This window comes from Leptosomus discolor, chromosome Z, assembly GCF_034619465.1.
Source record: "Leptosomus discolor isolate bLepDis1 chromosome Z, bLepDis1.hap2, whole genome shotgun sequence".
In the NCBI taxonomy this organism is placed as follows: domain Eukaryota; kingdom Metazoa; phylum Chordata; class Aves; order Leptosomiformes; family Leptosomidae; genus Leptosomus; species Leptosomus discolor.
In genome coordinates, this window is record NC_141419.1 from 78,768,430 (window position 1) to 78,786,488 (window position 18,059).

The 18,059-nt window shown below is 41.0% G+C and overlaps 1 protein-coding gene across 1 annotated transcript; it reads left to right on the plus strand.

Moving 5' to 3' along the window:
* The first annotated feature begins 2,378 nt into the window (after positions 1–2,378).
* On the plus strand, positions 2,379–13,965 carry DAB2 (DAB adaptor protein 2). The gene is made up of 13 exons (XM_086480158.1): positions 2,379–2,472; positions 3,568–3,707; positions 4,469–4,567; positions 4,884–5,015; positions 6,932–7,012; positions 7,262–7,285; positions 7,544–7,591; positions 7,773–7,835; positions 9,684–10,319; positions 11,153–11,303; positions 11,865–12,386; positions 12,917–13,008; positions 13,891–13,965. Exons 1-13 carry the CDS (start codon positions 2,379–2,381, stop codon positions 13,963–13,965), a joined length of 2,157 nt encoding a protein of 718 aa, XP_086336284.1.
* Positions 13,966–18,059: the final 4,094 nt, after the last annotated feature.

Below are 18,059 nucleotides of genomic sequence, written 5' to 3' on the forward strand. Positions count from 1 at the left end.
CACAGGATGAAGGTAGATGACAGTACTGGAGGGACTACTAGAGTTTAAAGATGGCAACCGCTCATCTGGATTTCTATCACTTTACAGTTGCCCAAGTGAGGTCTTGCTTGTGCATATTTGCTCCTGCCTAGGTTATTTGCTTGTTGTTGCCTCAGCTTTACTTCAGAGTGAGGTGCTCACTGTGATTGTGTAACATCACAGCTGGGCGTAACTCTATGAATTAAATTGGGGAAGCAGCACCACTGACAGGCAGGACTTGGTGTCCTGAGGTTGTTATTTCTTCTTTCCAGCATGGAGCCAGGCAAAATGTCCTAAAGCTATGACTCAGCTCCTAGAGAGCATGTCTTAGCTCTGTTCTTCTCCAGGCCTTTTCCTTCTGTTCTCTAAACAGTAACCTTCCAGTTAAGGGTGGGTGGTTAACTAATGATTCAACCTTAACTCTGTCTTTCCTTCCTCTCTCTTTCTGAAGGACCTGATAAATCTAGGGAGAGGCTCACTGAAGACTGTCAGCCCAAAACTATACCATCAGGCAAGCTAGTCAAGTTTGAGTAGCATTCTGTTGGCTTCATTTTACCTGCTTAATGTGTGGTTTTCAATGGGCACACTCCTTTTTAGCACAGGTGCAAGTATCCTGAAAAACCTCTCTTGGGTAATAGTTTCCTCATTGCTCCTTTGTCAGAATGGGTGCACATGCCACTTTTCCAGTGACAACATTGCCTAAACCATGGCTGGCTATATCAACTCTTTCTCTAACATCTACTTCTATTCAGAACTACTCAAAATTTTCACAGCAACATCTTTGTTCTCTTGCTGTGGCCAGGTAAGCTGCTTACAGAGGAGAACAGATATAGCAGCCAGAGGTCTTTCAAATATGAGCACTTTTATCTCTGATTTACTTGAGCAATGCTAAATATGATTCACAAACCATCTGGTAGGCAGCTAGATCTAACTTTGCTTATATTAACAGCTAGTTCCATAAAGGCTTCCCTCCCGGCTAAATGGAAATGGAGGTCTTCAGGGTGAAATTCTCTCTTAAAGACTTAGGAATTATGTTCTTCCTAGGTTAAGAATCAGTGAAGCATTGACATCCATTACTCTATTAGCAAGCTGGATGAGTCAGTCTGTAGCTATTGACCTAGTAATGAATTGAGGGAAGAGAAGGCAGGAGTGAGAGTAAAACCTGAAAGTAACTCCCAAGTAATGGATAACGCATTAGCTGTAACTAAGCCAAATGTGGAAAAGGCTATTGAGAATTAAAAGCTTTTAATACTAGAGGATGTGCAATGCTTCAGCACTTGTATCTGGGTACATAGTATGTCTCAAATGGTGTGCCAGGAGAAAAAAAAAAGATGGCTTGGTCTGTGGCTGCTTGCCTGGATGTAGGGGAAACTACTAGTAGAGGGTAGCCCAGCTACTTAATTGGCTAAACAATTTCTTGGTTTCATTGGTCATCCTAAAATTCAAGGGACTTACTGAAGCCACTGCAATACCCCAGGCAGATTCATAGAACAGTTTCTGTAGAAGATGTGAACGTTCAGTTCTTTCTGGTTGGGTATAGATGATCTTCAGAACTCCATAAAGACAATATGAGTCCCTTTTGGTAAATAAGAATCAATGTTTCAGCTGTGTAGGAAAAAAACATGGTGACTGCAGATTTTTAAAATGTATCTTGTGTATCAGAGGCAAAAGGGTGTCATGGCAGAGTTAAGTCATAGTAGTCCATAGTTCATGTTAACTTGGTTTTTTTGAAAAACCTGAAGTTGCTTGATTACTGTTAAGACAAGGCGTGGGTTCTGGGTTTTGTTTTGTTGCAGTTTTGTTTTTTCTCCTGGAACACTCTGTCTGCAGCCTAAGGAAATTATTTGCTTTTGACTGTTGGGTAGTATTACCTTAGACTTCCAGTTGTTGTAGAAACGTGAATGAGATCTTGTGGCACCTTTGAGAGTTCTGATCCCATCTTCCAGAGTTGCAGCTGGCAGTGCTGAAGGAGAATACAGCAAAATATCTAAGGTTCTATAAACAGCCTTAAAGGGTAAAAAGGTAAAGGTTAACAGATTAAAACAGGGTGATGCAAGTAGAGGCTGTGGATGTAGGTCAGTGTGATCTGCTGATTAGGTATTACTGAGGTGAGAGTTTGTCATCTAGTGGACATAACTTCATCTTCTTTGTAGCCTGAGATGAATAGACAGTGAGTCAGACTTCCTATATGATCATTACTAAAAAATTCAGGCATTAGTGGGCTTCAGTGTTCAGCAGAATAAAACTGGACTAACAGGTCTAACAATATTTTACCTTGAAGAAATATTCTTATGTCTGCCTAGTGACTGTCATTTGTACTTTTAAAAGTTACAGCAAGCATAGCTGACCACCATCTCACCATGTCTACTGAAGCTGAAACTACTACTGTCAACAGCCAGCCTGAGCAACACGCTCCACCAAAAGCACAACTATCAAAGAAGGAAAAAAAGAAAGGTAAGAGATGCTTACCCATTGAACACCTCTTCCAGTCAGTGTCCTGCCTAAAACTAAGATCACTCTCTCAGCATAATTAAAATAACTCTGAGATTTCAACCTGACTGAAAGTGTGAGTAAATAAGCAAGCAAAATAAATCTAAGCATAAGGCAGGCTTTTAGCTTGAAAGGCTTTTCTAACTTTAAGTTTTTAAAGCTTTGTTCCACTTACTTTGTTAAATGGCTTGTCTGCTGAGCCTGACAAGTCACCAAAAGCCCAGAGAAGGGAAAGTTCCTGAGAAGGTGACCAGACCCAGAACCATCCAGGTAGCTGTCAGTCTGAACCTGAACTTGCTTCCCTCCCTCCCTCTAGAGATGGATTGATGTGCTGGACACAGATTCTAGTCCAGAGAAGCTAGAAACTCATTTCATGAGAACTACTGTAGACCAGTTAATAGATTTTTTTTTAATCTATTAGATCATTTAAATATAGAAACACATACCTAGGTAGGCACTCGGAGTATGCGGAGAAGAAAGGCAAGCAGTTCTGAGAAGCAGTGGGAACAGCAGAAACAGAAAATTAGCTAAAATCCCAAGTGATTGCAGGGATGGGGATACCAGGACTTGTAGAAATGATAGTGCTGATAGAAAGTTCTAGCACAGGAACTAGGAGATTATTGCACACCAAGAAGAGATCTGACTACACCAGAACTAGGGACTAACGTCTGAAAGCCTTATTGAACATCCTGTTTGGCCATGGTAAGTACCATATCTGCTTGGGGGTTTTTGCTTAGTACTTGGCTGCTACCTATAAATATTTCAGTCTTATGTGGCAAACAATTGTTCTGAAGTCCTCAAATATCAAGTGCTGGGCTCCACTCTTTGAACTAAAGCCAGATTCTGCAAGAGCACTGTGACCTTAAAGGAATAACTATCTTGCAGTCCATGCAGTACTGGAAGGAGGAAGAGTTGTTAGTCAGCTATACTCAAGGGACCGTTTTAATATGTACTTATGGCATATTCTTAAAAAATATCTCAAAGCCACAACATAGACATTTCTCTCTTAAAAATAATAATAAAAACCCACAAACAAAATACCATGGTTTTTGTCTCCAGGGCCAGAAAAGACAGATGAATCTCTCTTGACCAGATTCAAAGGTGATGGTGTGAGATACAAAGCTAAACTGATTGGCATTGATGAAGTCCCAGAGGCAAGAGGAGACAAAATGAGTCAGGATTCAATGATGAAGCTGAAGGTAAGGGCTTGAGCTGGTATGTAAGGAACAAGTTCTAGGTAGCCTTCAGAAAGCAGATCAAATGGTCACTTTGGCACAACTTCAAATAAATCTTAATGGTAACATAGTAATAACAGCACTGTTCTAGGTGGATGTTACTTCTAAAGCTATAACTCCTTACTCAAAGGACAATGTTTCTCTAATAGCTTGGGAATGGTCCTTAAGGTCTCTAGGTTTTCAGTATGGATGCCAATAGTATGAACTTGATCAGAAACAATGAGCTTGGGTTTTGTATGGGGAGGGTGGAATTCCATGCAATTGAACACTGACCTCAAAACACAAGTTGGCATCCTGTGGCAACAGTGATACCAAGAGACAAAGATAAGTCAAAGAATAAAAGATGCCCTGCAGCAACAAAGATGATTACTTCTGGAGTGCAGAACACTTACATAGCTTCAATCAGGCCAGGGGTCTCTTCCAGTCTAATTATTCTATGGAAGCCGGTAAAGATGCTGCTACTGCAGCAGTTTTGTGAACTAAGCTAAGTTTTTAAAGTTCTAAAACATTTACAGAGGAAAACAAATCTAGTCCTGAAGTATTACTTCAAACCTAGTCAGACATATGTTGCAAGAGGAATGCTGCTCTAACTGTACAGTTGCATAGGAAAAACTAGATTAGCACTAGTACAGTCACAGCCATTGGCTCATGAGGAATGTAAGGAAAAAAGTTAAAGCTCAATCTAACAGAAGTCTCACCAACACTTTGTCATTCATCCTCTTTAGGGAATGGCGGTGACAGCCCGTTCCCAGGGTCAACACAAACAGAAGATCTGGGTGAACATATCCCTCTCTGGTATCAAGATAACAGATGAGAAAACCGGGGTAAGAGATGACTTATTCTCTTAATGTTATTGTGGCTCTTAAAGCAAATGAGGCTCTTGGAAGTTACACCACTCTGAACTAGATTCCCATAATGGCATCACGGCGCCCTTCCACTTACAAAAGCTAGCTTGTGAAATACATTGTAATGCTGAAGCCTCCTGCCAGAAAGGTGGCAACATCCTTTTGTGGTTAGTCAGACTGATAAATCCGAGTCTTGAACTCAAGCCTCCTAAGTCTCAATCATTCTAACCACTGAAAAGAGCAGCTATTATGTTTCCAGCAATTTAAAGCAATAGTTACTTTTTTCCAATTCTAGGTCATAGAGCATGAGCATCCAGTAAACAAAATCTCCTTTATTGCTCGGGATGTAACAGACAATCGTGCCTTTGGCTATATTTGTGGAGGAGAAGGCCAGCACCAATTTTTTGCCATAAAAACAGCACAACAGGTAAGGATTGGACACTTTTCCACTTGCTATGAGTAATGCTATTGTGTAAACTGGTAACCCTGTGAAGTATAGGAGAATCCCAGCACAGATGGATAGACTCTTCTCCTAGAGGAGGGCAGTAGGAATTGACTGTATCACCATTAGGTTTTACCTTCTTCAGCTTCTTTGTAGTCCAGAATAAAAACACTCAAGCAGCCTTGCTTACTGTGATTAACGTTGCTCAATATGTCCATGCACCATGGAAGTGAGATGAAAGGAGACATTATCATGGGCTTTCCTGTACAGTGGCCTGTTACTGTCAGTGAGAATGCTAATTATTGAGTCAAATAGCCAGAGCTTCACTCAGAATTAACAGAAATTATATTAGAACTCCACTAGTCTAATTCTCATGGTGCTTTGCCTTGTGCAGCACAGGGAAAAAAAAACCCAAACCTCACTCAGTTGCAATAGTGTTTCTGCAGCCAGTGAATGGCAGGTCTGGTCCTCCTAGAGTTATTTGTGGAAGGGATTCTGATCCTTCTGTGCTAGGGTTTCCCCATGCAGCAATCCTGTACGCAGGGTTTGTCTCTCTGAAGAGAACCTGTACATAAGCAATATCGGAAACAAGCTACTCAGAGTTGGTGCTGAGTATTAGGCAGTTTCGTAAATTATTTGAACTTAAATTAGCTATTTATCGTTTGCTAGCTTGTCATTGTAATGTCTTTAAAATAGTTACTATAGTGACTTGAGCCAAGACTTCATATACATCCCTGCCTGCCCTCCTGGAGAACCTGTTGGCAGCTTCAGATCCACTCCAGGTGGGACTGAGGGGTTCCTTGTTGGAGCATGTTATTACTTAGCAGCTGTAAAACCCTCTCCTAAACCAGTTTTATCAGTCCTGTGTTGTATTAGCTTCACTGGAATTGTAGATTAAGTACAAAAGCCTTCTATATGTGCTCTGGAGTGGAGTCTGTTCTCTCAGAGCTTTTCACCATGGGCTGCTGCTTGCCAGCCTATAAACTTAGCCAAGCTGTAGGCAGCTCTTGACTTGCTGCTAGTTTTTAACACAAACTTGTCTAGCAGAGAAACAAGGACTGCTGCAGCTGTACTGTTTGTCAAAGTTGACAACTCTTGAAATGGCTTTTCCTGCAAGTGTATGTCTAAAACACTTGATTAGTAGAGGCTGATACTCAGATGTATCTGAGTTCAACAGATGCTTTGCTTGAGCCAATGGTAGTGCCTGAACAGGGAGACTTATCCTACTCCAGACACTGACACAGCTGCTATATACCTCAAGCAGGAGCTCCAAATCAGTATAGCTGAAACTGCCATGATCTCAGCAACCACTCAAAACATTCTTGTCAATGGATGTGCAGGGCATGCAGTGCCTTTCTAATTTATACAGATACCACTTAAAGCTGATGTCTGCTTTACATATTTGACATGATAATCACCTTACCTTGTACTTGCCTTGCTGATTTACTATTTGCATCCTGTTTAAAATAAATGTAGTTCTAACTATAGAAGCTTTCTCCAGGTTCAGTGTTGGAGTTGGTAGAAAACAGATGGATGCGAAATGTTTTTCCTCTCATGAGACTACAAGTGAGCTTGGATAAACTTTGCACTTTTGAGGAAATATGATTAGGACTTGCCATGCACTTATGAAATCTTGTGCTACAAGCTTTTTAGCAAAAACATAGCAGGCTTAGCACAAATACAGCCACTTTCCCTGTGAAGTTAACAGTTCTAAGCTGGTTGTGCCCCATTACCTTTGGATTCTGCATAAGCCTTCTCATGTCTGGAGACTGGGCAGTCCTTTAAACTCTTGCTTTTCGTGTTATGTCACCGTTTAGGAAAGTTTGGCTTGCTGCACAGCTTGCTTCAATAGAATTCCAGGGAGAAGTAGAGCATGGCCTAAAACCTACATTCTTTTTCAGGCTGAACCTCTAGTTGTTGATCTTAAGGACCTCTTCCAACTCGTTTATAATATGAAGAAGAAGGAAGAATACAAGAAAAAGGCAAGTAAAATCATGTAAATAGCATTACTCTGCAGCAGAAATAAAGCTTGCTTCAGTCTCGGCTTTGCTTTTGGGCTCTTGTGAGACTTTACACTGAGGTCTGTCTAAATTTAGGATCACTTGAAGTTATGGGTTGATAGTTGTACCAGCAGTTTGATTACCTCCTAGGTCTGGTAACCCCTCCAAATCGAGAGGCTTTGGATACTCTACATCATGGCTAGGTACTAAAAGCCTTCTTTTCTTCTTTAGAGTGAAGAAGCAAGTCAGACTGAGGTAAGTCACTCCGACTTGGCCTCTTAGGTACGGTGCTACAACTAGCTTTGCCTCCATAATGCTAGTGGTGTAAAGAATGTCCATGTCAGATGCCAAATTACACTGAAATTGGAGCAAAAGGGGCCTACAGAACTAATACTGAGTGGTGATCTCCCTCATACTTCCTCTTTCCATCACTTGCTTTTTGAAGCCTGCAAGTCCCTTGCTTAAGGCAAGTTTTGATGTTCCAATTATTGCTGACACTGTTATCTGTTACAGAATGGTAGTGAAACAGTACCTGCTGATCAAGCTGACAAGGTGAAACTGGTATGTTCAATTTCAAAACTTTGTGCTTATGCCATTAAGGAGTTCGTTATTCACTGTCTCCACATTGTGTGGGAAATGCAGTATTTATAGATGTGTTTACAGTAGATCTGCACAATATTTGATGTTTGCTCTTGCAAGAACTCTAATATATACCAATTCTTTCAATATTTTTGGTTTCAAGGCAGTTGACCAGATGGACTTGTTTGGGGATATGTCAACACCTCCTGATATGACCAGTCCCACAGTAAGTAGAATCTAGCTCAGCTATCTTGGCTTTTGTTTTGAGAGCAAACTTAGTCCTAGTAATAAGACCTGATTTTACTTTGTTAGTTCTGGTTTCACTCAGATGTCTGTCTAGCTATCACCAGTGTACAAGTGTCTTAGGGTTATAATAGCATCTACTTGCTAACTAGAGTAACTATAGCTAATGTCATTATCCAGCAGAGTTTACTTGAGACTGTGACAGAGATAATCCTGTATATGTATGTATTACTCATAGAATAATGGATTTGGGTTGGAAGCACGAAAGATCACCTAATTCCAGCCCCCCTGACATGGGCAAGGACACCTCTGATTAGACCAGGCTGCTCAAAGCCCCATCCAGCCTGGCCTTGAAGACGGTCAGGGAGGGGGCAGATACAAATTCTCTGGGCAACCTCTTCCAGTGCCTCACCACCCTCACAGTGAAGAACTTCCTTACTTCTAATCTAAATCTCCCTCTTTCAGTTTAAAGCCATTACCCCTCCTCCTATCACTGCACTCCCTGATGAAGAGTCCCTCCCCACCTTTCCTGTAGGCCCCCTTTAAGTACTGGAAGGCAGCTATATGGTCTCCCCCCGGAGCCTTCTCTTCTCCAGGCTGAACAACTCCAGTTCTCTCAGCCTGTCCTTATAGGGGAGGTGCTCCAGCCCCCAATCATCTCTGTGGCCCTGCTCTGGACCTGCTTGAGCAGGTCCGTGTCTGTCTTTTGTTGGGGACCCCAGAGCTGGACACAGTACTCCAGATGGGATCTCACCAGAGTAGAAGGGGAGAATAATCTCACTCAGCCTGCTGGCCATGCTTCTTTTGGTGCAGCCCAGGATGCAATGGACTTCTCTGGGCTGTGAGCACACATTGCTGGCTCATATTCAGTTTTCAATCTACTAACACCCCTCAAGTCCTTATCTGCAGGGCTGCTCTTTATCTTTTTCTCCACTCAGCCTGTATTTGTGCTTGGGATTGCCCCGACCTGGATGTGGGACCTTGCAATTGGCCTTGTTGGACTTCATGAGGTTTGCATGGGCCCATCTCTCCAGTCAGCTGTCTTAGCAAAGCCATGTACTTCTAGTACATATTTCTATGATGGCTATTACAGAAACTCTGCTGAAGACCTTTAAAGCTGAAGATGATTTTATGGACAAGTGAATCCTTAAGTCCCTCAGAGTGGACTCCTGGCCATTCTAGATGAGTAGCCCTAGCTCAAGACGTAGTGCAACTCCACAAAAGTGTGCGTAAACCTTCTTATAACTCAGTATGACCCCAAAAATTCTACTGGTTTATTCTGGCACTGTAAGCCACCATTGGTCATGATACAACTGATGCTGTCAATCCAGCTAGTGATCGGGTCTTAACCTTCTACTTCCTGCTTGGTGGAGAGATGGCATGTTAACATCTTCCACTGGCAAATAGCTCTCCAATCTTTCTCTGAAACTGAGACTGCAACTTGAAGTCACACTAGGGCAGTGTGATTTCACAACTTGTCAAAACAAAGGGCTAGAACTCAAACAGGGGTTCTGGACTTAGGTATTTAATGACTTTTCAGTATCTAGGCTATAGGACAAGCATCTGATATTTAACTAAGGAATCTCAAAACAGGTGCTTTTAACGTTGAGTTTCTAAAACTAAGTAGCTGTGACTTGACCACAGTCAGTAGAGCTTGCCTTAATGACTTATAAGGTAAAGTTTAGTGCAACATCACTGTGATATTGAATACTTATTGGTATCATGTATTGGATACTAGGATCTCTCCTTTTGCAGCAGTTTTTCTTCAGCTTGTGTACTACACAGCAAGTCCTACATAAAACTAACTTTATTTTTCTTTCTGAATGAATAGGAAGCTAAAGAGATTCTGTTAGTGGATCTAAATTCTGAAATTGAGACCAAACAGACTTTTACAAAAGAGGATCTCTTCTTGAATGACATCACAACCTCTCTTCCACAACCAAAGCCACAGCTACCCTTCTTGCCTGAGAGTTCTTTCTCTACCAGTCTCAGCTTCTTTCCCACACCTAATCCAGACCCTTTCAGTGATGATCCTTTCACAGAGCCTGACCAATCTGCACCACCTTCATTTGATTCTCTAAAATCTGCTGATCAGAAGAAGGAAGCTCTGAGCACCTTGGCACCGGTGGGTAATCGTGCTTCAGATAGTGATACTGACTACTTTGGTAAACAGTTTGACCAGATTTCTAATAGAACTGGCAAACAAGAAGTACTAATGAACCAGTGGCCAGTTGACAGTGAGTTGCCTCCAGCAAGAGCTCCAAATGGAGTACCAGAGAGAGAACAGAATGGCTTTCTTAAGGCCCTGCCAAACCTGTTTGTGGAAGGTTCTTCCGAAGGAGTATCTCTGCAGAATGGATTAAAGCTGGATTCTGAAAGCAATATCCAGCTTGTGTCACATGAATCTATAACCATTAGCCCACCACCACAAAGTACCAAGCCAGGAAGAGGAAGGAGGTTTGCCAAGGTGAACAATATTCAAGTAATTAATGATTACACGCATGCTTTTACTTAAAGAAGCTGGGTGAAGGAAGCTTTTCTTTCTCCATGCTGTGTAACTGTCTAAATAGCTTTGTGGCACATCTACTTCTCTACCTGCCATGCTTAGTCTAACCTCTCTGCAGCCATGGTACATTCTAACATTCATGAATGCTTCATAGTAGCTACAGTCACTAAATTATATGCTCTTTTCCTTAATGCTGCCATGCTTCTGTAAAGGTCTGGTAAGTATCCTGCTATGTATATTGACACTTGATGTAACACTAGAACTTGTTATGATAGCTGTATGCCAATCAACCTTTGTTTTCATAACAATGAGGTACTAGTACTAGCTTACAGAAACCAATGTGGTTTCTCAGTACCTGCCTACTGAGGGCAACCTCAATGACTTGCCTGATTAGCCAGTCGCTCTGGGTCAGCTTCATTTGACTTGTACTCAAACGATGCAAAAGTCTGTTGCTGACCTTGCTACAACTGCAAGGGTCACTGCAGACTGAGCAGGAATGTTTAGAGGGGTGGGGGACAGAGGGAAGATCATTATGATAGCAAATAATTCAGTCATTTTAAGTCTTAATTCTTTTGCTGTTGACTTGTGGCTACTGTATATTATACCATGCATCTCAGTAGGCATGAACAGAATGGAGTTTTTAAATCTCTTCTACTTGGTCTCTGAAGGATATATAGAAGCTCCCTGTTCTGCTTTAGCTGAAATAACAGCTTGTAGCTTTGAACTAGGGAGCCTTGATCATGCCAGCATTTGTTCTGCCATGCAATCTCAAAGCTTTTTTTTTTTCTTTCTAGGCTTCATCAAGTGATTCACTTAGCCCACAGTTTGTGCCATCTACAGAGAGCCTTAGCTTGACCTCAGTGGCACAAACAGGACCTGTGCCAGCAAATCCACTGGACCTCTTCAAAACAAGTTCTACCAAAGCATATCCACTCCTCAGTCTAGGTTAGTTCACAAAGTGAAGATCTTGCTCCAGTGTAAGATATCTGCTAACACAAAAAGAGAGGTTTGGGTTTACTTCCTGTTTATGGCCATGCCGTTTGTTCCATGTGCTGTCTGCCCTAAACTAAGTTCTATGAATAGAGGCCTAAACTCCACATCCTTAACTGGAATAGGGGTTTTTGATAAACTTAGATAGCATATTTCTGCTTCAAGTGAGCCAAGCACTTGGGAGGCTAGGGTAATACTGCTGCAGAGTCTTAATATCACTTACACAGGAGTAACTATGTGGTAAATGCATCTGTCACTTCTGTGCTAGGACTAAGTATGCTCCTGCTTCTGTTATATCAGCCTCAATTCAGTTCTTCCAGGACTGAAATGGACCAAAGTAAAAAATGTTAACCTCCTTCTCCCCCCTCCCAGTGACATGATTTTTAAGGGTAAATCAACAGATTTTTGGAAACAGTACATGAAAAATGTTTTGCTGGCACCCTGTGGAATTGATACACTCCTACTTGAGGTCTTCAGATCATTGAAGTGCTGTATAATGACAATCTCTCCCTTTAGGTGGCATTCCACTAACTCCATCACCATGGAGTTCAATGACATCTGTCTTCACTCCACCTGCATCAGTCTTTCCTGGGTCTGTGACGCCTGCTCAGCCTACAGGATTTAGTCAATCATTTACCTTTAGTTCTCAAGCAGCGCCAAGCTGGAAGCAGCCTGCATCTTTTGGTCCAGCAGCCACTCAGTCCTCTAGTCTCTGGGCACAGCCAGCACAAGTTCAATCTAGTTCATGGGTGCAGCCATCCAGTGCTGCAAATCCCTTCCAGAGCAGTGTGTTCCCATCTTCAGCACCTGCTCAGGTGCCATCTGTATTGCCCTCCGTGTCAACAACTAGTCCACCTGAGCCACCACCTAGAATTGCACTTCCGAAGGAGCTATCCAAGAAAGAGAGTGATGCTTTTATTGACCTGGATCCACTTGGTGACAAAGAGATGAAGGATGTCAAGGAAATGTTCAAAGACTTCCAGCTGACAAAACCACCTGCAGTACCAGCAAGGAAAGGAGAGCAGCAAAGCCTTTCAGGTGCTTCTGGAGCTTTTAGCAATTATTTCAGTATTAAAGTAGGCATTCCTCAAGATAGTACAGATCATGACATGGAAGCTAGCAACCTGTCTGTCAAAATATTTTTGGGTAAAAATCTTTTTTTTTAATTCTGCTTGGATAGATGCTCAGGGATTAGGGTTGCTGATCACTAATCTCTTCTGATGGAAGTAAAAACTTGATTTAGTGGTTACTGAAACAGAGGGTTGAAGGACTGTCTCCTCTAATAATGTTACAGAACCGATCAATGTCAGTGGCCAAACACTGACACCTAGTGTCTAAACTACCTGACCAGAATGAGGTAAACTAGGTCTGTACAATGTTAGAAATCCCACCCATCTACCTTGAGTGTAGTGAGGGACAAACAGCACATAAAATTGTGAGGTTACTCAAGGCAACTTCTGTGTGGGTTTATGTCCCTAATTAGATGAGCTTTGGTGTTGCTGTACAGGCAGAGCTGAGTACTTGTTAAAGCTGTTAAGTGATTACACCAGTACGTCTCTTTTCCTTAGAACCACCAATGCCTGTTCCCCGACAAAGTGAGCTGACGGCTGATGACCTGTTTGAAAGTCAAGCTAAAATGGACCTTTCCAGTGCCTCATCTGTAAGTAGTAAAAAAAAAAAAAACAAAAAAAAAAACCCAAAAAAACCCACCAACAAAACAAAGAAATAATAATAATTTTAAAAAAAATCAACAAAACCAAAAAAAATGGCCAAAACCCCCCCAATCTTTCTTTGGCCTTAACAGGGGTGCCTGTGTTTGAGTGCTGGCTTATTTCTGGCTTTAAAGACCGTGGAACAAAACTTCTTACATGTTTGAGGCAAATATTTAATCTAATGGAGGGCATTTTTTTGCAAAAGGCTAGCAAAGTATGATTCCATTTGGCTTGGGTCCATAACCAGTTCCCCAAGCTGCAAGCCCTGTCAGGATGTTATTCAGTATTGGGAGCTTCTACAAAAGACTGTAAAATAAGGTAGCTGTAGAAGTCTTCCACTTTGCTTATACTTAACTTTCTGTGCAGTAGACTGAGTAGTGTAGGCTGTGCAGCTTTCTTGCTGAACAAATGGGAGGCTCCCATGTTCAGTACCCCCTGGGGGAGGAAGTGGCTTAACCACATCATTCCATTTGGGTTACAACACTTGAAGGCCTTGGTGGAAACTGGATCAATTCCAGAATTCTGACTTAAGACATCTAGCATTTGGTTAAAGCAGATCTCATCATGAGTATGCTGGCTCAGCTCCAAGTGAGTGTTCAGTAAGCACACATGGCTCTCCTGAAAGATATCTTCCCTCAGACTAGCATAGTGGCTAACACTGCTTTAGAGCCCATTTCTCTTGTTAAAGCAGTACAGTTAATGTGTATTTAGCAGGGACTCTGAAGTATTCTTTCCAGAATGAGTTTGGAACAGGAACTAGCTGATACAGACATAGAGTAACCTGGATGAAACCTGGACATCTGCTAACAGCCTATGATCTCTTTCCTCAGAAGGAACCTCAGAAACCACCTTCTGGTACTTTTGGTGATTCTTTTGGCAATTCTTTTGGCAACCCATTTCAATAGATTAGGTAAGTCTTCCATTAATAAGATAACTTACTTCATTCTGGAAATTGATTTGGGAAACCTGTTGTAAAGAGCTGGCTAAAAACTACACTAGCTTAACTCCAATGCTCCTTTGAAGTATGGCAAACAGCTTGTAGAATAACACTTCTACTTAGAGTACCTCTACTCAAACTTGAACATAGTTGCATTCTGGCTAAACCTAGCCAACTTCACTTCCTTACAAATAACAATTTTATTCTTCTATGGACTTAAGTGTCAAGGCCACAATAGATCTAGTTTATCCTTTCCTTGAGGAAGGAACTAAGTTAACAAGTACACATGCACTGCAAAACTCAGAGGCTCACTAAATTCCTTCAGATATCTTTTTAGGACACTGTTAGCATACAGTGCCCCATACAGTTTTCTGAAGTTTAATCCCCTAAATAATCGTGGATTTGTACTATGAGTGAATTTGAGTAACAAAAGCTATCATAACAGCCCTTATTCTGGTTTTACTCCATGTAACTCGCATTAATGTAACTCAAACTTTTGTACATTGACTGGAGAACATGAACGGTCAAGCAAGCAAAACTATTCCTCTGCCACATCTCTAAATCTTCCCCTAAAACACTGTTTTCTGTTAAAGACAAGTGTTGCTATACATTGCTTTAGTTTTGTTCTCGGTGGGTCTAAATTACTTTAAGCAATAGAACTATAACTTATAGCCAATCTAACCCTAAGCCCTTTTCATCATACTAGGCATGATCAGAAAAGGACAAATGGAATAACTGGACCTCTTCTCAACATGATTTTTCTACATGTTTCACTTTGCTGTCTGCCACTCTTGCTGCTGTTCCATCATGTCTGTTATCCAAATCATGTCCAGGTGGATTGAAACACAAACCCTCAAAGAACATGCTGTGAAGACACTAATTCAGGGCAACGCAAATGGGTAGTCAGACTCAAGCTGGAGACCCAAATTCAAATTGGTGGATGTTAACTTTTACTTTAGTTCTTTGCAACCTTCCACAGAAGAGCTCAGCAAAACTAAGTCATGTGTCTTGTAAACGTGGTCACTGCAATTCCTCTTTCTGTAGCACTTACTGTCCTAAAATACAGGAACTGAATGTACCTGGGGAAGAAGTATTGCCTTCGCATAAGGGAATTGAATTAGTAGCTAAAACTCCACAGCTTAAACAACTAGGTCTGTTGCTGTTTTTCACAACAGCAGCCAGTTGTAAAGTTAAGTGGATGCTATTTAGTTCTAATTGGTGACTGGACATATGACTTGGTCTCTGAGCCATAAAGATATAAATTGTTGTGGGGAAAAATCCAACACCTATCTAACTAATGGTAAAAGTATCATTCTACCATAAATGTGTAATAAAGGGACTAACTGTGGGGTCTGTAACAGAACTTCTGGAGTCCTAAGTACTAGAGGCCTACACTGTAGAGTCAGATAAGCTGAAACATTTCTTGCAGAACATTGCGGTAGTCATGGATGCTAACTGTTGTCTTGGTGCTAATATGGCTTTTTTCAGGGAGGGAAATCAACTAGGATTACTTTTGTATTAAGGTGGCTTGACAGACAAATGGAACAAGCAGATAGGTATCTTGTGTATATTTCAGTGAATGTCCCTGATGTTGCTCAGTTTGAGTTGTCACATGTAGTGTGGCATGTTTCCAGTACGTTAGAAAGTAAAAAGACAATCATGGCTTCACTCTGTGCCTAGATTCCTTGCGAACAGAGGCACCACATTTGTGCCATTAATGTGAGACAGTCCTCCATCTTGTGAAAACGGTGCCTTTTCTAAAGAAATCTCTTAACCAACAGATTTAAAGATCTGTTAGTAATAACTACATTTTTGGCCAGTGGTGATGGCTGATGTGTCAGAGGTTTTCTGTTAATACTAAGTACAAACTTGAAATAGTATTGTTAAATCAAATGCCTAAGCAGTTACTGAACTGTAAAGCTAAGAAAGTCAACTTGAATACAGCCTTAGTCCCAATTCAGTCATGTGATTAGTCTTGTATATAAACATCTCTTGCACTTTCTGTAATGCAAAAAAAGCAATGAATTTGTCTCAAACTGGAAATGTAGAAACTTACGGATGTTACACTGTTATATAAAACTGTAGTATCTCAAGTGATGTTACCTAACAACATTAAACAGAAGCAACTCTTCATATCAAACAAGTAGTGTGGCTGTTGATTCTGTCCTCCATTACTCAATCTTGTGGTCTAGTTGACACTAGGAGTTCAGACCTTACTAAGAATTTTCTTAAAGGTCTTAAGCCCTTCTGTACCTTCTTGCATCAGGCCTGTTCAACAAATGCTGTCCCACAGTAAAAATAAAATCCCCAGCTGACTTAGTAAACTGTCACTACAAGCTTGTCCCATTAGCTGCTCAGCCTGTGTTTGCTGCTGCTGAAGATGCTTTCTTGCTCCCATCTGCAGGACAACGGAAGCATAGCATTCAGAAGTTTCATTGATTCAATTTGACTATTCCAACTCTGCAGGAGGTCTAAACTGGTGCTGGGAAATCTAAGTTAGAACATGTAGGTCATGCTCAGAACAAATTCTATGGCTCCTTCAGTGGCTAAAAATAAATCCATTAGTTACTGATTTAGAATAGCCTTTGGTATTAGAGACAGACCTGTAGCTGTCTGCCTGATTTACACTGAATAAATAGAATGGATGCTTGCCTACTTATTTCTTAACATCATTTGATTTGTATGGTTAAGGGATTGAACACAACTCATTGAAAGGGGGTTGGTATCCAGGTTGAAATATAGGTCCTGTGGTGCTTCACAGAGAATCACTGATTATTTTTTCTTTTTTTGAGGGCTGAATGGCAACATGTAGTTTTGTCCTCAAAGATACCATTATAACTAAAAAAGCAATTGACTGTCTTGGTGCTTGAGTGAGGGACTATGTTTACCAGCATTTGTGTTAAGCATCTAAATGGCCATTTGCTGATCCAGCTAAAAGTAGAACTCATACTACACTGGAGTTCTGAAATAGCTGTTGGGATGATTATTAAAATCTGGTTAGCAGGGCCTCTTACAAGCTGGCTAAAGGTCTGCTGGTCTGCTAGCTTAGTTTGCATAGGTGTTTACTCTCATTTAGTCTGTCTTAGGAACCATGAACTGTGATGGTGTATATAGCATCAGTTGAAGCAGGTACATTACAAGCGTCTGTCTTGCATTCTTGCTCAACAAATGGGTTTAGTGCAACTGGACTCATGAAACTGGACTGAGTTCCTCTAAATGAAACTATCCCAAATTAGGGATTGAATAGGGGAAAAAAATTGCCTGCCCTATGCCACACCCTCCCCTGCTGCAAAAAGGGGGGAAGAGGAAAAAAGTAATTTTTTTTACTTATCCATGGTAGTTTGGAATATGCTTATACTAGATAATTATTTTAAGCTTGCATCCAGATACTTAATTTTTAACCAATAAACAGCAGGTTGTTTATGAGTTACTGCTGTCTTGTGACTGTATCCAACACATGGTGCCTTAAGTCTGGTTAACAGCAAACTACTGTATTGCAATGCCCTTCTAAAGAGACAGCTTGTGGTTTGGGTTTTGGTGATAGAGTGAAAGCTAGAAGAGTTTCAGGCTCCTTCAAAACCACAAAAAAGTGTACTATTCTCTTATATGGGCTGGGGAGGAGACAAAGGAATCTTGGGACTCTATTCCTCCAATACTCCAAATAACGATTCTAAAGCTGTTAGATGCTGAACTTGCTCTTGTAAACAGCTGTGCTTTTGGAACTATTTGTTCCTTACATGAGTCACTGCTATGATAGCTTTGTATTAGGCAAAACTGATCTCTAATTAGATATAAAGTGCCTTTCCCCTTTAGGGTAAACAAAAATGGTATGTTTTTAATCTTGAAATGGCTTTTCACTATTTCTCAGTCTCCATGCAGGAAAAAGTGAAATTTTCTGAAAAGTGGACTTTAGAGCACTTACCATAAGGCAGTTTTGGCTACTAACTGGCATTCTCCAGTAAGCACTGCCTTTTGTTTGTTCTGTTGGTAATAAATAACAAAATGAACAAATAAAGAAATTACGAATTCAGTCATGGCAATTCTTGTCTATTCAGCTACAAA

Excerpts from the sequence above, each read along its gene's own strand:
- DAB2 (XM_086480158.1), top strand. The coding sequence starts at position 2,379 with ATGTCTACTGAAGCTGAAACTACTACTGTCAACAGCCAGCCTGAGCAA. Across the intron at positions 5,016-6,931 it reads CCATAAAAACAGCACAACAG|GCTGAACCTCTAGTTGTTGA; the intron begins GTAAGGATTGGA and ends ATTCTTTTTCAG. Across the intron at positions 7,592-7,772 it reads AAGCTGACAAGGTGAAACTG|GCAGTTGACCAGATGGACTT; the intron begins GTATGTTCAATT and ends TTTGGTTTCAAG.